General features: G+C 42.6%; 1 protein-coding gene across 5 annotated transcripts in view; it reads right to left on the minus strand.

Moving 5' to 3' along the window:
• rilp (Rab interacting lysosomal protein) overlaps positions 1-23,015 on the minus strand; it is a 41,187-nt gene that overhangs the window by 17,401 nt on the left and 771 nt on the right. For all 5 annotated transcript variants that reach the window (XM_080210510.1, XM_080210512.1, XM_080210511.1 and 2 more), the window contains exons 2-3: positions 5,259-5,382; positions 2,976-3,097 (exon numbers count right to left, since the gene is read on the minus strand). In XM_080210510.1, the coding sequence (XP_080066636.1) occupies positions 2,976-3,097; positions 5,259-5,382 (246 nt within the window). The remainder of the gene's footprint in view (positions 1-2,975; positions 3,098-5,258; positions 5,383-23,015) is intronic.

Below are 23,015 nucleotides of genomic sequence, written 5' to 3' on the forward strand. Positions count from 1 at the left end.
TTCCGCCTCCAAACAATGTTCCTTCCCAAAGTACCCATTTTCAAGAGCAGTGCAGTTCGAGTATCCTGGCCAATAGGTATCCCTCAACCCCTAAAATCCAGTTGGAGTAACATGGCTGTTTGTGGGAGCTTGCTCTGAACTAACTGGCTGCTTCATTTCTCCACACTTCAAAAAAGATACTTCAACATCATGAAAGGTGCTATACAAATGCAAATCTTCATGGGTTGCGCTGAGGGGTATCACACGCAATGCAAAACATTGAGAAAAACTGAAATGTGTTTGGTTAGAATATGTTCGCTCTGGGTATCTTTTATTCCATCCAATTTCAAACCAATTTCAAATTCATCGTCCCCATGAGGGGGACAAAAAAGATCCAAGCTGACAAGGTGAGGCATTACACCCCATCCTGGGCTTGACCTAAAGCTTCATCTTAGATGAAAGGCCAAGATCTCACTTTGGAAAACCATCAGACAATGCCTCAGTTAAACCTAATGATTGATTTTACCCTAGCCTGAGAGATCAACTTGATCATTAACACTTTGTACTGCACTGCTAGTGTGTAACTGAACAGCCTTTTTTTTGGTGGGGTTTTGATTAAGATCTTTTGGTCAGCTGAATTAATATTCAAACAGGCCTTCAGAAGCTGAAGTCTCGAACTATTTACACCCAAGCTCCACTGAAAGAGAACTTCAATTTGCATTCCACAGATAATCTAGTTTTAATTCTGAACCAGTTAGTTCGGCTTCCACAGATGGGGATAGATGAGGTCAAATGACCAACATCAGCTCCCTGAATCATGGTCCCTTCTAGAATAATTGTTACATCACGTCTTAAAAAAATGTAACTGAAAATTGCATTACTTTATATTTTGGGCAATTGGAAAAGTCAAAAGGGCTTCGGATTTAAAAGGGTGTTCCTGTTGAGCTAATACCAGACATTTAGTGCATGGCTAGTTGGTACTCTTGAGATTTCTACACAATAATTTGTGCCTACCTCATTTTAAGTAATTGTAGAGTCCCAAAGACATTTAATGTCACAATGTTTCACTCGCATCAGAGTCACCTTGACTTTTATACCCCCTTTCACTCCAATTAATGTGTGATTTTTTTCAAAGTATTTTTGATCTCTCAGCAGCTAGCTGTATTCATTAATAAATTGCATCAAGGACAAATAGCTGAGCTTTTCAATCACTGTTGCCTATAGGCTCATGGGTGTACCCAAATTCTAGGTAGCCTTTTGAGCAGCAAAACCACATCATTCACCATAACAAGACTGAGGCATGATGCAGTAATCCTAAATTGCCTTAGTATTCTATAATAATATAGGGGGACAGACACTGTCAATGTGATTCTCAATGATCACAGACAGCCATGTACCCGCATGTTATTAACTCCCAGTGGGGTATTTTCTGTGGTGTTCTGTAGATTTACTATTTATGGCTGTAGGGTAGGTCAAAATTACAGCGTGCTCACTTCTTGGCACCATGGTGTGCCCAAAACCTCATTACTATGCGTGAGTCACTAAACCTTTGGAGCACAAGTATTGTGGGGTGGGGGAGGGACCATGCTGAAGTTCAGTGAGAAGATCTATTTGCCATTGAAACACGAAATGAGTGCTATAAACATGGGAACATAGGAATTAGGAGCCCAAGTAGGTAAAGTCAGTCCTTCGAGCCTGCTCTGTACCATTCAATCAGATCATATAGGGAAACTGAGGCGTAGCAACAAAGAAACTGGACATGTTCAAAACAAATGCAAAAGAGCACCAACTATCCATGCACTAAATATCTGGTATTAGCTCAACAGGAACACATCCTTTTAAATCTGAGGCCCTTCTGGCTTCTCCAATTACCCAAAATAAAAAAGTAATGCAATTTTCAGTTACATTTAAGACGTGATGTAATAATTATTCTAGAAGGTACCATTGATTCAGGGAGCTGATATTGGTCATTTGACCTCATCTATCCCCATCTATGGCGGGTGAACTAACTGGTTCAAAATTAAAACTAAATTATCTGTGGAATGCAAATTGAAGTTTTTTCAGTGGAGCTTGGGTGTAAATAGTTCTAGACTTCAGCTTCTGAAGGCCTGTTTGAATATTAATTTAGCTGACCCAAAAGATTTTAATTAAAACTCCAAAAAGAAGGTCTGTTTAGTTACACACTAACAATGGAGTACAAAGTCCCAGGCACACTTCATCATTCGACAACAAATTTCTCCAAAGAATTTAGAGTTTAAAAACACACCCCAGCACAGCTCCTTGCACTAATTAAAAGCCAAAAAACCTACAAGCAGATCATCTCTTCATCCTCCATTTGGAAACATTTCACAGATTGGATGAGAAGGAAGAAGAACGCAAACAGTGGAAAAAAGATGTTAAGCCTGGGGCAAAAAAAAAGTGATGCTTCAGCTGGCTCAGTTCCACACACTGGATGGGCAACAGTGCCTTTCTGAATAACTACAGAAGGATATGGGCCAAATGTGGGCAATTGGGACTAGCTTAGGGGTTAAAAAAGAGCCGACATGGACAGGTTGGGCCAAAGGGCTTTTTTCCATATTGTAAACTGACTCTATAGCTCCAGTGCTTCTTCACTCTCTCCTCTGTCAAAAACTTCCATACAATCTGCATCCATCCAAGTTTCTGGTTTTCTTCCCAACCTTTTCTCAGGGTCCTATTTTCCTCCCATATTAATTAAGGTGCTATACAAATGCAAGTTGTTTCCATTGTTGCTGAACAAAAATGATGTGCCCTTTTAAAATGTGACAAATGATTCTGATACAAAATGAAAATTCAATAAATGTTACTAGGATTATTTATTTATTAAAATGCTTCAGAAGATAAGTTTTGAAAAACAACAAACAAACATCCCCTGTGGTTAAATTTTAACTTTGTTTCCAATTCCTCAGATTGGGCAAACTGAAACAGAAAGTAACAAAACAAAAATGAGTCACAAAGCAGTGAGGTCTGTCACTTACTGCGTCTACATCTTCGTTCTTACAATAGATCTCATGACCTTTGGCTCGAATCTCATCTCGTTGTTGGTCAACGACTTCTTTTAACTTTAGCATTACTTCTCGTTCCTTCTTGGATAGGCTGTCTAATAAAAGAAAGACAGATGTCAGCATGTCAGTCCTTCCTTCAAAAACATGACATAGCTCTGATCAACTTACTCCAAGTAAGATCCTGTAGGGTTTGTAAAACTGTAGTTCAAATCTTAGAATGCATGAGTCAGATCTAATCCCAACCAAGCCCTGACAGGATAGGTAGATAAGATTGAAGGCAGATATAGTATCAATATTACTTGCAATTTGCAATGCTTAAGTTTGCCTCAATTCCCACTGTGTGAAGGCAAGCCATATCTGAGCAAATTTTTCTTCAAGTGCTATTAAATTCAACCCAAGATTATAACATGCACCACAGTAAAGAATCATGCCAATAGTCACGACTCCAATTCAACAGTCCAGCCTGTTTGCCTCTCTGCCCTTCACTGTAACAACATTCAACACAATAAACTGCATCAGGAATGTGTGTTATCAGGGACAGTGGTCACAATGTTTTAGTTTTCATCTCAAAAGCTGGGAGATCAGAGTTTGAATTCCAGCGCCTCACGATTGGGCTTTTCTGGTCAATTTCTGCCAATTGGGAAGACGCAAGACTTCCGTCACAGCTCAAGGACACTTCCTAACACAAACAAATTAAAAACAGTACCGATAGCATTCACCCCATCACCGAAGCACTATCTTTTAGTCTGTTAGTAGTGGTGGTGGTTGTGGGAGGGGATAAATCTGAATTTTCACACCCAAATTGTGTTACGCCTTGATGAATTTCCTCAAACCTAAAGTCACATATTCTTGTGCAGTGTAACATGGACTGAACAGAGCTTAATATAAATCAGTGACATTCTCTCTTTTACAGGACAAGGTGGCCTGCTACAGGAGGAAGCAAAGCAGAATTGGAGGGAGACAGGCATGTCTGCATCACCCAAGTTCATTACTCATTATGGGGCCAGATGCTCAGAATGTGTTCCGATTTGCCAAATGCAGGGTCCCTGAACACAGCAAGAGCAATTCACCAAAAAAAACAAGAAACTAATGTAAAGACTCAACCCTGAAACCATTCTCTCAATTCAAGCTTTATGGTCAATGGTCAAGAAATAGCTTTTCTGCCTGACCATGCAATCAGCATCTAACAGAAGAAAAACAATGTGGAGAGCCTAAAAGACAAATAAATAAGACAACACAACCAGAAAACAGCAGTACCCATCTTTGTGGAGCACTGTTCAGAGCTCACTTTGCACAATTCTGGTCACTGATCTTCAGAGGCCGTTCATGTTATTGCACACAGTGGCTGGCAGTGCTGCCTCACAGCGCCAGGGACCCAGATTCGGTTCCCAGCTTGGGTCACTGTGTGGATTTACATGTGCTCCCCATGTATGTGTGGGTTTCCTTCCACAGTCTAAAAAGACATGCTGGTTAGATGCATTGACTCGAACAGGCGCCGGAGTGTGATGACTAGGGGAATTTCACATTAACTTCATTGCAGCGTTAATGTAAGCCTCACTTGTGACTAATAAATAAACTTTACTTTATTGCAGGGATAAATGGGATGAGCTACATGATTAGGGAGGGTTAAACTCTATGATCCAAAGCCAACAAGGTTCATACAGCAACCTCATCTCGGTATGTAAAGTTTTAAAACTACTTCAAGACATCAGGCAGATTACAGAATATAAAATTTAATGTGTAAAATACACACTAATGCACACCCAGAAGGAATGAAACTTCTTTGCTCTTGCCAACCTCCTGGTCTTAGGCCAGTAACACTATATGGGAGAACCTGAAAGCCAGATCTCTTCCCTCCTGTTCCAATTTTTGTGGTGCTTCTCTTCATATCAATTTCTGCAGAAACAGTAGTCGCTTCCTTTAAAAGGGGCCAGCTAGCTGGAACATGTGAACCCAAACACTCAACAGGGAGTTAAAATCACTATCAGATCAGCCACGTCCTGTGGAAGTGCCAGCCTTGCTATTTTGAATTCTGGCTTCTATAGCATGATGGAATAGAATTCTACAGCCTAGGGAGTTTGCAAAATGCACTTTACATGATCAAATAACCTTTACTGATCTTCAATTTATGGTTTATATTCTGGAAAAATCTTTTGCAAACATAGATGCCATATCAGGTCTGTTACTGATAACTAGGATAGAAGATGACAGCAACTACAGATAAAGGAATTAAATGTAAGCAGAGATTGGATTTACCTTCCTGGGACTGAATCTCAACCAACTGGTTAACAAGATGCTGGTTTTCAACTGTCAGCTGTGAAATCTGCTTCTGCAGTTCCTGGATAGGTTTGTGCCACAGGTTGGTTTTATGTTCCAGATCCTGAAATACACAGCAGGAAATAAAACAAATAGACGTAGTACACTAATCACCGGAGACAGGGAACAGCAGATTGGAATTCTAACTCCATCCTGGGACTTACAAACAAAGCAAATCCCAGATACAAGTCCCCTCTTCTCTGCTGGCTTTCGAGGGCAATCTTGTGGAAACGCCTTGATTTTGGGGCCCCTCTCCAAGCCACACATCATGATTTGGGCATGTGCCTCTGTTCATTTTATCATTAACGTCCCCAACGCAATATTATGGGAGCATCTTCATCAACAAGGACTGCAACAGTTCAAGATAAAGGCAACAATAGATGTTGATATGCCAGCATTGCCCACCTATAAAGATTAGTAAAACTCACCTCCAGGTTGAAATACACCTGCCAGTCTCCCCAAAATCATGGGCAATCTGTCAGAGGCCAGAAAATAAAATTCAACAGGAAATGGGAAACATGCTCACAATAGGGCAATAAAATGTAATGCTGAGTTCCCAGAAGGGAAAAAAAAAAGGGAAAATAAGAATATTGATCTGAACTGTTGGTTTTTTCTTCTGGGTTCATCATTGGCACGTTATTGTGCACAAGCCTCTGGCCTAGTGGTACCCAATCTGAAGGAGCAAGATTCAAGCCCCACTCTAAGCAGGCCGAGTGGAGACTGGAGCTCAGACTCCAAATTCTACCCATTATCAACATTCTGTATGTGTGGTGACTTCAGTCAGGCTAATGAGATTGGCCTGCTGGGGTATGAACTCCCTGATGAGTCCTAATTGATGGTCCAATCAGGGAGTCTCATGTTCCCAATTTAAAAGTAGGTGTGTCAGTCTCTCTGCCTGCTGAAGTAGGAAGCAACTGAGAGCAAGAAACCTTGGTGATGGGACCTTCGCCTCTGGAGTTATTACAGTATGATTCTTGTACCTGGAGAACACAAGTGCAGGTGCCACTCAATCCTCAAAAAGATTGAGGTTAACAGTCCACATGAGGCAAATAAGAAATGTATTTTTGGTGAGGCTAGATAAGCACACAAGGGAGAAAAGAATACAAGCGCACTCTGCCAAGTTATATGGAACAGGGTAGGATGATAGAAGCAGCATAACCAACAGCCTAGACTGGTAGGGCCAAATGGCCTTTTGTGTAATAAAACCTTCCTACTACAAAGGTCTAATCACCCTCTCAGCTGGGATATAATGATGGACAGAGCATTCATGATGTTAAATTAGCCTGTACATCCTTCATGTCAATTGTACTTAATTTGTTCAGGTGGTGCACAGTAACTGGGTATCCACCTCTGTTCCTGCAACTGGAAAATAATTAAACTGTGGTTGTTGGATTATTATTCAGTGAATGTTTTTAATGTGGATTGCTGTAAATAAAGCTTACAAAAAGTGTAGATTGGCTCCAGTTCTATCCTTAATCACTTGACCTTTTGGAAGATAGCACACTACTCTGGACCTTTGTCAGAATCCTAACACAGGAGGCCTTTCACCCATTGAGTTTATGCCAACTCCCTCACAGCAATTCAGTCAATCTCATTTCCCACTCGGTAACTTTGGATCTGCAGATCTCTCAAGAGCCTAGCCAATTTCCTTTTGAAATCATTAACTGCCTTTGCTGTCACCACCCTCAGACAGCAAGTTTCAGATTGGTTACCACTTACTGCATTAAAAAAAAATCATATCCTCTCTTGCCCAAAATCTTAAAATTTGTATCCCCCTTCTCCTTGTACCACCAACTAATGGGTTTAGCTTTTGTGTTTACCCAAGCTGGAGTTCATAATATTGCACACATCTATCTTTCTCACTTCAACTTCCTTTGTTCCGAGGAGGATAAACCTAGCTTCTCTAACCTAAGATTGTTATTAAAATTCAATCTGCAACCTCTCAAAGATCTCCCGCATCTTTCTTGAAGTGTGGTGACCAGAACTGCTGACATAACCAAGATTTAGCACAACTTCCCTGCTTCCCATATCTTCATACATATCCAAACATGGTGCTGAGTGAGGGGACATCTTGCAAGCTTTCCCCAGCATATTCCCTAATTCAATATTTTCACTTATCCTATGCTCTTAACTGTACTCTTAAATGTTATATCCTAGCTATGACTGTAACACAATATTCTGCACCCTATATTCCTTCTCCCCCATGGACTCTATGAATGGTATGCTTTGTTTGTATAGTGCACAAGAAAATATTTTCACTGCATCCCACCTCATGTGACAATAATAAATCAATCCAAAGATTTGAAGCCCAAGATCCCAAATGCTTTGCTAACCACTCTCAATATGTCCTGCCACCTTCAAAGACCTGTGCACGTAGATTCTAAAGGTCTCTAGGGATGCAAAGGGGATGGTTTAAATTGAAAAGCTGTTTAGTGCCAAGTTTAAAATGGTCTATCCCATGCCACATCCTTTGAAAAGCAGATTAAAATTAGACATTGAAACTTTCAATTCAGTTAATTTCCTTCCAAAACATGTTTCACTTTGAAAAGGGGGAAAACCTGGATTTTAGGAGTGATGGCAAGTCTATTAATGTGTTATCATGAACTGAAGGAACAATGTCAGACTTATTTTAGACTCTTGTAGCTGAATCACTAAATCTAGTAGTTGAACTGAGAAACTAGTGCAGCAACTATCAAAACCTACCTATGATGTGGAGATCCCCAAATCCTATTTATGCCACTGGTAGCAATATTTTCAATGTCAAGTTGATAACCATCATATCACCAGGCAAAATATTTGCATGACTGGAAATCATACAGAAATACTGCAGTGAAGAAAAATCAAATACCCAGCCAAAGCTCCTGCAATAGGTAGTTACCAAACAAGAGTTAGACTGGATTTGCTTCAAGAGCAAGTGACAGCACACGAGAGGAAAAAAAAGAGAGGAGGAAAAAAGACGGAGGAGAAAAAGAGGGAGGAAAAGAGAAAAAAGAAAAGGAAAGAAAGAGGAATGCATGCATAGGTCTTTCACACTTCTGCTAAAGGCACTGCCGAAAACTGGATAGTGGAGGGGTGCCTGGGAACAGCACAGGGAGTTTCCAAGTCAGAAGCTGCAGAACACACACTTTTATTGCTGAAGCACTGACTTTCCAACCTGATTAACAGCATTGCACAAACTGCTGTCATGTTTGAAGCACGAGTTTGCTAGTTATGGGCTGACAAGCAAAGCAATGATGTGGAGATGCTGGTGTTGGACTGGGGTAAACAGAGTAACAAGTCTCACAACATCAGGTTAAAGTCCAACAGGTTTATTTGAAAGTAAACACCACTAGCTTTCAGAACACACTGTTCCTTTGTCAGGTGAGTGGAGAGTTCTGTTCAGAAAAAGAGCATAAAGGCACACAATTTACAGAATACTGATTAGAATGCAAGTCTTTACAGCTAATCTGCTATTCAAGTCTTAAAAAGGTGCAGACAAAGCAAATGGAGATAGCATTAAGCATAGGTTAAAAGGGATGTGTATTGTCTCCAGACAGGGCAGTAAGTGAGATGTTGCAAGTTCAGGCAAGTCATGGGAGTTACAGATAGTGTGACATGAACCCAAGATCCCTGTTGAGGCTGTCCTCATGTATGCGGAACTTGGCTACAGTTTCTGCTCAGCGACTCTGCACTGTGGGTTGTGAAGGCCACCTTGGAGAATGTTTACCCGAAGATCAGAGGTTAAATGCCTGTGACTGCTGAAGTGTTCGCCAACAGGACAGGAAAAGTCTTGGCTGGTGATTGTTGAATGGTGTTCATTAATCTGTTGTTGTAGCATCTGCATGGTATCCCCAATGAACCATGCTTCAGGACATCCTTTCCTGCAGTGTATTAGGTAGATATTGAGTTGCAAGAATGTGCTGTGGTCCTGCTGGATGGTGTTCTCATGAGATGATGGCATCCATGTCGATGATGGCAAGGCAAACGCACCTGGTCATCCCATCATAATCGGGCAATGGGACCCTTTAAGAACTTCTCCAGCTACATAGAGGGCATCCTGAAACCCATTGTACAAAGAACCCCCAGCTTTTGTTGCGACACTACGGACTTCCTACAGGAAGTCAGCACACATGGAGCAGTTGAACCAGGGGCACTCCGTCACAATGGATGTCTCGGCACTCTACACCAGCATCCCCCAGGACGATGGCATTGCTACAATTGCCTCAGTACACAATGCCGACAACTGCCAGTTTTCAGATGCAATTTTACAACTTATCTGCTTCACCCTGGACCACACAATGTCTTCGCCTTCAACAACCAGTTCTTCATCCAGACACATGGAGCAGCCATGGGGACCAAATTTGCACCTCAATATGCCAACATCTTCATGCAGACTCGAACTAGACTTCTTCACTACACAGGACCTTCAACCGATGCTATACACTAGATACATCATTGACATTTTCTTCCTTTGGATTCATGGTGAACATTCACAGAAACAACTATATGACCACATCAACAAGTTCCATCCCACCATCAGAATCACCATGGACTATTCTCTGGAATCAGTTACATTCTTGGACACATGCATCTCCATCAAGGATGGTCACCTTAGCACCTCACCTGTACCACAAGCCCACAGATAACCTCAATGCTCCACTTCTCCAGCTTCCACCCTAAACACGTTAAAAAAGCCATCCCCTACAGACAAGCCCTCCGTATACAGAGGATCTGCTCAGACGAGGAGGATCACAACAGACACCTCCAGATGCTGAAAGATGCCCTCACAAGAACAGGATATGGCACTCAACTCAACTGACAATTCCAATGCGGTTTTTCACTGTGGCACATCAACCTCAGAAGAGTAACACAGGAGACGGTGGACAGAGTACTACTTCTCCAGAGTGGAGAAGTTATGACATCTTCTCTGGAGTCTTCAACATGTCATTGATGAAGGCAAACATCTTGCCAAGACCATCCCCACACCTCACTTCTTGCCTTCAAACAACCGCACAACCTCAAAACAGACCACTGTCTGCAGCAAACTATCCAGCCTTCAGGAGAACAGTGACCATAACACCACGCAACCCTGCCACAGCAATCCCTGCAAGACACGCTGGATCATCAACATGGATGCCATCATCTCACGTGATAACACCATCCACCAGGTATATGGCACAAATTCTTGCAACTTGGCCAATGTTGTCTACCTAATATGCTGCAGGAAAGGATGTTCCAAAGCATGGTAGATTGGGGAGACCATACAGACGCTATGACAATGGATGAACGAACACCACTCGACAATCACCAGACAAGACTGTTCCCTTCCTGTTGGCGAACACTTCAGCGGTCACGGGCATTTGGCCTCTGATCTTGGGCAAACGTTCTCCAAGGTGGCCTTCACAACACACGACAGCAGAGTCGCTGAGCAGAAGAAATTGATAGCCAAGCTCTGCACACGAAGACAGCCTCAACTGGGATCTTGGGTTCATGTCACACTATCTGTAACCCCCATGACCTGCCTGAACTTGCAACATCTCACTTACTGTCTTGTCTGGAGATGATACACATCCTTAACCTATGCTTAACGCTGTCTCCACTCACATTGTTTGCACCTTTAAGACTTGAATAGCAGATTAGCTGTAAAGACTTGCATTCTAATCAGTATTCTGTAAACTGTGTGTGCCTTTATATGCTCTTTTTCTGAACAGAACTCTCCACTCACCTGACAGAGGAACAGCATGTTCTGAAAGCTTGTGGTGTTTACTTTCAAATAAACCTGTTGGACTTTAACCAAGTAAAGCAACAGCAGTACCGAACCCTTGGGTTGGTTTGAATCTTGGCCCAAAGAATGAATATCATTTATGCACATGCACACAATATGTGCATGTTATATATTAGTGTAATACAGAATTTTTTGCTGTAAACTTTATATTCTATTGTCTAGAGAAAGAGTTCTGAATAAAGATACTGCCTCAAAAAAAATACCTAGATAAACCATGGATTTCTGGAGGCTATCTAAAATGACAAGTTGGAAAATATGTTGTTCTTATAAAAAAAAGGTACATCCAGGTCCCAGCTATTATATTTTCCTATCAATAACAGGAGCAATGCAATACAACACAGATCAATGTATTCTATTCTTGCAAGTGGAATGGTTGTCATGGAGATCGTGCCTAACAAATTTGATTGAACTTTGAGTAAGGTGACTAGGTGTATAGATGAGGACAGCGCAGCTGATGTGGTCTACCTAGTCTTCAGTAAGGCTTTCAGCAAGGTCCCAAATAGGAGACCTTGACTGAGTAGGTAAGAGACATGAGATCCAGGGCAAATCGAATCCAAAACTGGCTTAGTGGAAAGCAGGAGGCTCAGGGCGACACTTGAAGATTGTTTTTGTGACTGGAAGCTTTTGCGCAGTGGTGTTCCACAGGGATCAGTGCTGGATCTCTTGTTGTTTGTAGTGTACATTAATGATCAATATATGAATGTGGGAGGTATGATCAGTGAGTTCACCGGTGACATGAAAATTGTTGGTGCACTAAAGAGCAGGGGGAGAAAGCTTTAGACTTCAGGATGATATAGATGGACTGGTCAGGTGGACAGAACAGTGGCAAAATGGAATTTAACCCTGAAAAGTGCAAAGGTTGTGCATTTTGGGAGGACTGACAAGGCAAGGGAATATACAATGAACAATCAGACCCCTAGAAAGTACAGAGGGCCAGAGGAACCTTGGGGTGCATGTCCAAAGATCCCTGAAGGCAGCAGGACAGGTAGACATGGTTAGAAGGTATATGGAATGCTCACCTTATCAGCAGAAGCATAGATTACAGGAGGAGGGAGGGAGCTGTATAAAATGTTTGTTAGGCCACAGCTAGAGTGGCAAGCAGTTCTGATCACCACACATGACTGCACTAGAGAGAGTGTGCAGAGAAGATTCACCAGGATGTTGCCTGAATTGGAGTGTTTCAGCTATGAAGAGAGGCTGGAGTTATTTTCCTTAAAGCAGAGAAGGAATCTGATTGAGGTACATAAAATTGAGGGATATGGAGAGGGTAGATCAGAGGAAGCTTTTCCCATTGGGTCAATTGTGCTTTTTTTTTAAAATGATAGGCTTGCAGATCTTGAAGCTACGAACAATGAAGGCTTGATTGGAAAGGTGCTTATTCTACAGGCTGTTAGGATAGACTGCCTGTTTGCCTGTGTAAATGGCTTATGGTGGCATCAGGATGTCACATGATCAATCCCTTAAAGCACCCTTGTTGTTCCTAGTTGGAACATGAAACACAGCACCAATAACTGGTGGAGTGGGGGAGGCGGCATAGCTTTAAGGCAAGGGGCAGGAGATTTAGAGGGGATTTGAGGAGAAACATTTTCTCCCAGAGAATGGTGGGAATCTGGAACGTTGCCTGGAAGGCTGGTGGAAGCAAAGACCTTCATTATATTTAAGCATTGAGTGAGCACTTGAAAGGCCATAACATACAAGGCTACCGATTAAGTGCTGTTAAACAGGGTTAGAATAAATAGGTGCTTGATGGCTGATGCAGACACAACGGGCTGTCTGAGGATCACAAGACATAACACCAATTGTGAAAACAAAGCCTGGTTTCAACTACAAAAAACCACACTAAAACAAAACTTCAAGTCTTGGGAGATCATGAGGTCAGAAACAAGGCTTACAGCAAAGAGAACACGTCATTAACAGGTCAAAAGTTGAAAAGAATATTAAACAGAAATACCTTTCTGGGAAGTGACCCATTTGTTAGTCTGGATTTTTAAAGTTTTTATTAGTGTCAAAAGTAGGCTGACGTTAACACTGCAATGAAGTTACTGAGAAAAATCCCCTGGTTGTCATATGCCAGCAGCTGTTCAGTTACACCGAGGAAGAATTTAGCATGGTCAATGTACCTAACCAGGATGTCTTTTGGACTGTGGGAGGAAACTGGAGCACTTGGAGAAAATCCACACATATGAGGATAACATTAGACTCCCCCAGACAGACAGTCATCCAAGCCAGGAATCGAACCTAGGTCCCTGGTGCTGAGAGACAGCAATGCTAACCTCTGTGCCACCCTCTGACTGGATTAAAATCCAGCTGCTATAGCTGAAAGGGCAGTCTGCTAAATCCATTACATCAAGTGGTAAACACAATTAACTGGGGGGAAAATTCAACAGGGAATGCAAATACTGTCCCACTAATAGCAAAGGAGAGAAAATGTTTGTGAATGTTACAGGTAATTGCCCCTTTTGTGCTTGGATGTGTTTAGACCCATCATTTTTCCAGTTCCTATACATAATACATCACTTTGTAGCTTGGCCCAGGCACAGAATAGGGAAAGAAACAGGTTGGGATTACTAAAAGCTTTTGGGTCTTAACCAGAGAGCTGTGGGAAAGCATTTGACATCTTTGTTTGGGAACAATTTAGTAAGTAATCCAAAATACTCCCAACCCTCCTGTTCTTAAAAATCCTGAAATTTCAGAGTCATGAGGAAGTCATGAGGAAGGAAGGGAGGAGGAAAAGAAACAGGAATGGGTAGGAGCACAATTTGAAAATTGCATTCTGGAGAGCAGCACTGTCAGGTTCCCACTTTCTCCAGGATAGTTAGCAACCAGACGGGCCAAAGGGAGAACAGAAATCCTGTTCACTACCAATTAATGACCCCTTAAGGATTCTAGTCAGTATATAATGTTATGTGCAATCTCTCACAGACAATGCCAAATAGTTGGTGCACATTAATGCACAGTTGTTGGGGTCACCAAGGGCAAAAAAAGAAGTTCACTTCCATTCTCTATTTTTTGGTTAAATGTGAGGATTAAACTGGAGCCAGGTCAAATACCATGCCGTGGTTTGTGGCCACAGCCACTTTACGTTGTCTTTAGCCTCCTGGTCCTGTCACTGCAGCAGCTGCTGCATGCCTTTGCCATTAGCAATTCCCGGCTCGAGTCACTGTCTGTGTGGAGTTTGCACATTCTCCTTGTGTCTGCGTGGGTTTCCTCCACAGTCCAAAGATGTGCAGGTTAGGTTGATTCGCCATATTAAATTGCCCCTTAATGTACTAGGATGCTTAGGTTAGAGGGATTAGGGATAGGGCCTGGGTGGGATTGTGGGCAATGCAGACTCAATGGGCTGAAGGGCCTCTTTCTGCACTGTAGGGTTCTATGGTCTATTAGCACCAGGCAGGTAGCTCCCACTTTCTAGAGGTGCTTGGGCAAAGAGCTCACCTCCTGCCCAATCAACTTATATACATTTAAAAAGCAAGAGCGACATAGTTCAGGCACAGGGTGGAGAACTCACTCACCCCTTGCCTGGCAAGCTTCAATGTTAATTGATGTTAATCACATTTGAAGTTCTACCATCTCAGAATTATCTCCTTCAGACAGACCAAAGATTGAAAGAACATTAAAAGATAAATCTTCCTTTCTGTTAACCTGGACATCAAAGAGCAGACAAATCTTCAGTCTGGAGTCTGATGCATTTTATTTTTCAGATTCAACTGTGCTATGATACAGGTAGTAACTTAGAAGTTCAGGATGTTTATCTGACATATCACCTATTTTTCAATAGTGGCATCAGTCAAAAGTAACTGGAGAGAACTTATTAGTTTATGTTTCATTCTGCTTTGGAAAGGCCAAGATACTGTATTATGTGTATTTGCTGGTTCAAATTTTGCTACTTTTTGATTTTACTTTTTAAAACAAAAAAAACTTTTCAGATTTATTGAAGAAAAACTTGATGTTTTTCGCTCCTTCAAGAAGTTTGGGGATCTCACTGGGCAGGCTATGCTGTTTCCAGTGCATGTCCCAGTAGCAAAATGGTTTATTGTTCACCCTATAGTCTGAAGGATTTTTAATACCATGTGCCAAAGAAAACCTCTGGCTCTTGGTTTGCCTTGGGCTCTGAGGAGACACCAAAGAAGAACATTGGGAAGAAAGCCCAAACTGTATAGTTGGAAACATGTGGAGTGGGATAAACAAACACACAATTCTAAAGAAAATTACCAGAAGCAAATAAGACTCAGTCTGTAAACTGGCAGCTATATTTAAATGACTGGATTGCACAATCTATTCAAGTAAGAGTATATAAATTCAAATGCTGCATACAATTCTTAAACCTGGTATAGCACCTGGTCTCAAATAGGGATTAAACTGTGGAAACTTTACAAAATATACAAGCACTCAGTCAGTAAATTATCCATTTTGCCGAGCTCTGTAACAGAATCATCTTCAGAACAAGGGAGAAATCAACTGCAGTTATTTTCCTATATCACAGCAGTGATAACACTTAAAATTCTGTAAGAAAGTGTTTTGGGGTATTATGAGGTTGTGAAAAGCATCCTATAATATTATTCACAAATCTAAATTGTCTGAACACCTTAAAAGAATACTTCTAGTTTTAAGACCTTACCTGTGTTCTACCTAATGGACATAGAGCAGCAAATCATGAATATACAATTTCCATTCTTTGCTATGCTGTCTTACAACCAAAATCCTTCATGTGAAATTTGTGTATGTATACTTATATCAGCTATAACTAGTACAAACTATCTGAGGCATAGCAGACAGCACAAGATGGAACTGCCAATTTTACTGCTGCTCATCCATAGATTTGGGACCTCTGATAGATCTACACAAAAACAATGACTTGAGCCAGCAATCACGGCACATTTCAGCTGGGTTTGTGGAATCGGAATATTGGACCAATTGCTGCACCAAGTACAATGGGTGCTGCAACTAGCTTTCTAACCAGCACTGTGAAAGTAAAACCCCCTCCCCTCTCATGCTGGAGAAAGAAAAAGAATCACAAACAGAACATTAAAAAGGAGGCTCGTTGGGTGTGGCAAAGGAATCAGTGACTTGACATGGGCCAAGCTACAAAGTGATGTATTGTATATAGGAACTGGAAAAATGATGGGTCTAAACACATCCAAGCACAAAAGGGGCAATTACCTGTAACATTCACAAACCTTATCTCTCCTTTGCAATTAGTGGGACAGTATTTGCATCCTCTGTTGAATTTTTTTCCCCCCCAGTTAATCGTGTCCACCACTTGATGTAATGGATTTAGCAGACTGCCCTTTCAGCTATAGGGGCTGGATTTTAATCCAGTCAGTCAGAGGGTGGCACAGAGGTTAGCATTGCTGTCTCACAAACCAAAGGTGGAAATAACTACCTGACGAAGATGGAAAACTGACAATAAAAGGATTGCAACATTCAAAATAAACATTGGTTAAAGCCCATGGCAGGCCAATCAGTAATGCTTGAGTAGTACATTGGCTGATGGAACCAGTCAATGAATGCATCAATACATGATTAATGAACTTTGTCATTGTGTACAGAAACTTGCTGTACTGGGTTGTTTTAACCAGCTTCCAGCAAGTTTAGAGTTTGTGTATAAGCTGCCTTCAGTATGCATTTAGATTTTCAGCATTGGTACCAATGTGAAAAGAAGTGGAGAAAAGCAGTGACCCAATTGAAATAACATTTACCACAGTAACCAGATATAATCAAATGAAATTTGAACTATGGCCCAGGTTTTCCTCCATTAAAAGTTACAGTGCACCCCAATCTGAAAACTAACCAGACCCTCTGCATGTTTGGTAAATATATTTTTAATCGGGAAGTGTTCAGTGGTTTTAACACTCCATGTGCTACCAATGAAAGTCAAAACTAGACTCAGCAGAGGAAGTTCACTAATTTTCTTTAGGGAAGGAAGTTTGCTGTCCTTAGCTGGTTTGCCTACATGTGACTCCAAAGCCATAGCAATGTGGTTGACTCTCAACTGTCCTCTAAACAAGGGATGGGTAATAAATGCTGACCAACCAGCAACGCTCATTTCCCACAAATGAATTAAAACACAATTCTTTACATTTTAGAACTCATTGTTCTCTCTATAGATGGAGCCCCTGAATGGATGCAGCCCAATGGAGACCGAAATGTTTTTGTGGTCAGATCATCATACATCTCATTTACATTGAATTTTACGACAGAATAATACATCACAATGCCAAACTTTAAGGCTAGTCCCTTCCTTGTGTCCTATATATAAAAAAAAATCAGAATCTTATTCTTACTCTCGTATACTTCATAATATACTACAGACTCCAGACTGAACCTGTCTCAGCAATGCTCCAAAGACACTCTTTGCCTGCTCACATAAAAAGTTACTCTTACTGTTTTATATGAATGCAATTATACAGTGCATTAATAAGAACAAAGAGTGTAGAGTTCAGAGGTGAATACAAGGGTAAGGAAGGCTTGTTACAAATTATACAGGAGCTTTGGATAGACCACACCTGGATTACTGTGTGCAATGTTTGTTTCTAATTTAAGGAAGGATATATATTTGCCTTGGAGGGAGCATATTGAAAGTTACTAGATTGGTCCCTGGAATGAGAGGGTTATGCTGTGAGGGGTTGAGTAAATTGGGTCTAAAGTCAATGAAGTTAAGAATAAGGGGTGACTGCATTGGACATACAAGATTCTGATGGGGTTGAACAAGGCAGACACTGGGGCTGTTTCCACTGAAGGAGTCTACTGGAACCACTCAAAAACTAACATTTCCTAAAACAGTATAAACATTGTGCTGAAGAAGCTCCTTGATGAGGCACATTAACCTGTGTGCCTTAGAATAAAGGATGCATGATTTGCATTAGCAGTCTTTACAAATAAACACAGCCACTGTAGAGAAGCACTTGAGTTGTGTGTCCATTTTTAAAGCACTAATCTTTCCCACGTGTGAAATAATCTGACTTGCCCCTACAAAAAGAGCATTCACAGGAAACTTCCAGGATTAAGCAGATTAATGGCTACTCTGTAAATATTACACTGAGCTAAAGTCAAGCACTTCTCAGGATTACACTTAGGAAAAGAGGCTGTAGGTTTGTACATTCAGAAAATTAGTTTTTTCTGAGTGGTTTGTGATCCAGTACGTACTCCTCTCTTACTGCACCCCCCCCCCCCCCCCTGCCCAAAAACCTTTTTTTCAAAAATCAGAGTGGAGGGCTGTGACGCAGTCTCATGGGCATCTGCAGAAAGAGGGTTTAGATTTTCATGACCTATTGGTGATGAGCTATCTCCTACAACTGTGAACCCAGCACACTTACTGTTAGATTAGTAACAAGAACACATTCCAATCAATGAGCCAGTCCTTCTACTATCAGAAAAATGAGATGGTATTGTGGCTTAGTTGGTTAAAGCAGCTGCCTAGTAAATAGGAGAACCTGAGTTCAAATCTCAGTGGTGCCTTGGCCCAAGAGGTTTTTTTAATGGAACTTATTTCCTTGTGTGCAGGGTGAATTTCATCTGTTACCAAGCACAAACTCCTGGTAGAATTAATTTCCAAGTGGGGAGAATATTTTTTGGGGCAGTGTGATGGCACAGTGGTTAGCACTGCTGCTTCACAGTACCAGGCACCTGAATTGGGTCACTGTCTGTGCGGAGTTTACACATTTTTCACATGCCTGCTTGGGTTTCCTCCCATACTTTAAAGATATGCAGATTAGGTTGATTGGCCATAGTAAATTAACTGTAGTTTCAGGGGGATTAGCAGGATAAGTGTGGTGTTATGGTCAGTGCAGGCTTGATGGGCTGAATGGGCTGTAATGATTCTATGAAGGAAATGGAATGCTGGAGAAAGGATCTTGAGTTTGATGTTTCTCCATTGTACAAGGAAAAGGAAACAAGTGAAAAAAATGACCTAACAAAAGTCAATTAATCTGGTCTCAAGTGATTTGAGAGCTTGGTGTTTTATGAGCATGCTCATAGTGACCTCGTCAGAAGTGGACAATAACTAACAGCTTTACTGCCATCCTCAGAAGTACCACACATCTTTGATGATTATCATCCTGGATAATGCAAAGGAAAGGCTGAAGTTACTTCTGAGCTCCACCGTAGGAGAATTCAATGCTGATAAAATGTGACTGCACAACATGTTCAAGAAATTCCAGAAGCTCATGACAAAGTGGCAGGAACGGATAAACAGGAGGTGGTTAAAGAGCTCTCAATGACTGACCTCAAGTTTCCCAAATTACACTAGAAAGTGAAAGTTGGGGGTAGTGGTGACAAGAAAGAGAAAAAACAGGCACTGCTCATAGCAGAGGTTTAGTGGAGCCAGCTCATGGATGTGTGAAGCAATCATTGAACAAGATGAGCATCTGAAGAGGGCTTAGATTTCTACAAAGGCCTCTTGGTAATGTGCTATGTCCTACAATTGTGAACCTGAGAGGCAGGAGCGGGGGCAAGTGGATCGCAAAAGATATGACTGATGCAAACATAAGAATCAGGCGAAAGGAGTAGACTGTTTGGCCTATCAAGCTTGCTCTGCTATTCAATATAATCATAGTTTATCTTCTACCCCACCCACTTCTTATATCTCAAGATACCAAAAATGAATCTAAAATCTGTCCAAGTGAGGTATGAAAGAATATATTCGTCATTTTGAGTGCTTGCTCTATCAGTCTACAATGAGGAAGGTACAATTGGGAGCTGAGTCCCAAAAATACTAATTGAGAGCCTGGAGATTGCAGAAGATGCTGCTGAAAAGAAGTTAGCTTGGTCTTAAGAGGAAGTTGCTGGGAGCAAGGTCTGCTCAGGGAAAGCTGTTGTCCAGCCACAAACATGAAAACAGACACTTGTAGATCACAGATAAATCCCCACTGTGTGAGCTCAGAAGGGGAAGCTTAGTGTAGGGAACTGATTATCTGAGTGTAGAAACTTAAAGCTACTCCCTCAGTACACCAGAGCACATCCAGTTGGTGACTGATCAGTCATTCGGAGATGTGTTTTGCTCTGCTTGCACTTTTGATAGCCTTGCTCAAACCAAAGCAGTTATGGATAGTATGGTCATAGCTGGGCAAACAGCACCAGGTTGATAGATTCCAGCAACAACACTATATACACTTGGAAACTGGTGAATCTTTTAGCTGTTGCCAACCTGCACCCAAGTTCTCTGGTCCTCTTAAAGTCAAATCAAGTAAACAAACTCAAATTAAATTAGGACAAAGTATAAGGGGCAGCTCCCCAAAAGGAAGGAGAGCAGCCCAAAAACAAAGTACAAAGGAAATTTAAAATGTCAAATTAAAATGTGATTATTAGGGTCAATAATGCACCCCAGCCCCTGCGGTGCCCAACAGGCGCAGAAGGCATCAACTGCACCCGCGGGCACCACATGCTCTATCTCCAGGGACACCTGGCCATGAACATAGCTGCGGTAGAGGGGCAGACAGTCTGGATGGACAGCCCCTCCCCCCCCCGGCCGATGGACCTGTAAATGGAACGTTTTGCCAGGCCCAGGAGCAGGTTAATGAGGAGGTCGCCATCCCAACCCTCCCCTCTCCGCACCAGGCGTCCTTAGATCAGGAGCGAGGGACTAAAGTGCAAACAAAACATCAATAAAAAGGTTCTTCAGAAAAACAAAAAGGGAGTGCAACCTAAGACACGAAACATGGACATGGTCCACAGACTCCACAAGGCCACAGAAGGGGCAAGCTTCGGAACCCGTGAACCCTATGATTGTGCGGAACCGCTGCATGCATCACCCTCCATTCCAGGTCCCCAATGTAACTGGGGGAGATCCCTCCATAAAGAGACCTCCGCTGCCTGATGACAACAAGGTCTGCCAAAGTGTATCCGGGCGACAAGCAAGGATGCAGTAGCAGAAGGTGTGCAGCAGCAGCCCGTACAGGAAACACCTCTGCGTGCTGGAAAAAGGCAGAGGACATTTCCACAAGACGGCTCATGCTGTGGGGCAGCTGACCCGAGGAGTGGGGGCTGAGGCTTTGGGCCAATGTGAAATTCCGTCCGAACAGGGGAACACTTGGACAGGAACCCACTGCACGCGTGCGCACTCAGGGCCAAGCATGACCGTCCTAAGGTCTTGGATGGCTTTGGCTGCGTGCCGGACGGACACCCCCGGGTGCTCAGCCAGCACGTGAGGGCTCATCCAGCCTGCTCTGCCGCCATCCAGCATGTCCCTGATTCTGGTCACCCGGGCATCCGCAGTCTCCCTCTCCATCAGCCACCTGAAGTTATACGACTGGAGGAATGGATTCCTGAGCAGCCGCTCTCGCATGAGAGCCGCTACTCCAGACAGTGAGGAGATCCTGGTAAAAGACAGGAAACTCCTGCAAGGAGGTCAAAACGCACCCCAGACTGATATACAGGAGCAGCACATCATAATTGAGGCTGCGCCGCTGGCGGAAAAAATACATCACCAGGGCACACCATCGTGGAGGGGGCTCAACGTAAAAGTATCTCTGCAGGGTCTGGAGGTGGAAGGTCACTAACTGAGTGCGTACACACACCAGACCTTGACCGTCCTCCTCAAGTGGGAGATGCAGAACCGCGGCAGGGACCCAGTGCAGTCGGTTGTCCCAGAAGAAATGTAGGCGGGTTCTCTGGATATTGGTGACAAAGCCAGGGGGAGGGGTCAAAGGGACCAGCCAATACCAAAACATGGAGGCAACCAGCTGGTTTATGACGAGAACGCACACTCTGTAGGACAACACTCAGCAGTCCTGTCCAGCAACCCAGGTGGGCATGACTCTGGCCTCCAGCTCCCGCCAGTTCGCCGGCCAGGATTCCTCAGCTGGGCAGAGTTGGGCCCCAAGTACAGGAGATTGGTCCTGCTCCAGGTGAAAGGCCTGCACTTCTCCGGAAGGGGGTCTGTTCTCCCAAGGACTGACCAAAAGTCCAGAACACTTGGCCCAGTTGATCCTGGCGGAGGACGCAGTGGAGTACACCGCCTGGCATTCTCGCATCATCCCCAGGTCAGCCAGAGCCATGAACATGAACAGCACCAAGTTCGCTGGTAATTATGATGTATCCCACTGGGGGTAGGGAATGTGTATTAAACAAAACAAAAAGGAATTCTATTGTTGCAGCTTTACCTGATTTTAGTTTGCACCCATCAACTGGCAGACAGAAGTATTGCACCAAAGTCAATTCTTACTCGTCTAAAGGGTGACCCAAGTTGGTTTTGTCAACAGATACAATTCCAAATGGGTTCCAGAGGCTATCCTCAAACATTCAAGATTATGGGACAGGTGACAGAAGACTGTTGTTAGGGTTGGAGTTACCGTCTCCCCATTTTTAATTGTATAGTTCAAACAGCTCTCCGACCAGCAGGATTTTCTGGTCCCATTGCTGTGAAAGGAGATCTCGCTGAGCACCAAATTCTCTGACCTCACTTGTAGGCTGTAGCAGGACAGGAACAGCCAGTAAAGATCACAGCCCTGGTTTAAAGGTTAAGTTTATCTATTAGTAGGCTTACGTTAGCACTGCTATGAAGTTACTGTGAAAATCCCATTCAAAAATACTCCAGATTGCATTATGCATTTAAGAGTAAGCTATAAAAACATACAGGGTAGACAGGATTTGCGGATATGGTTAAAGATCGATCAAAACAAGCTTATGGAGACATTAAAACCAGCATAGACCAGTTTGGGTCCAATGACCCTTACAGTGCTGTAATCTGATGACAGAGTAAACACAGTCTCCAACGCTAGTCTAAGAAAATCAGTTCCCTTTGGAACAGAGGAACGTCATTCTCCTGCAACCCAAACAAAACAGGACATAAGTATGAGTGTTGACAGTGTAACCAGTAATCTCCTCTCAGTTATACTGCCACATTTCCACTGCCATGGACCTAAAACCACTTTGCACCCATGATTACACAGCAAGCACGCAGTTTATAGCAATCTGATGAGGGTGTGTAGGATTAT

This window comes from Carcharhinus amblyrhynchos, chromosome 23, assembly GCF_965287045.1.
Source record: "Carcharhinus amblyrhynchos chromosome 23, sCarAmb.v2.hapA, whole genome shotgun sequence".
Lineage (NCBI taxonomy): Eukaryota > Metazoa > Chordata > Chondrichthyes > Carcharhiniformes > Carcharhinidae > Carcharhinus > Carcharhinus amblyrhynchos.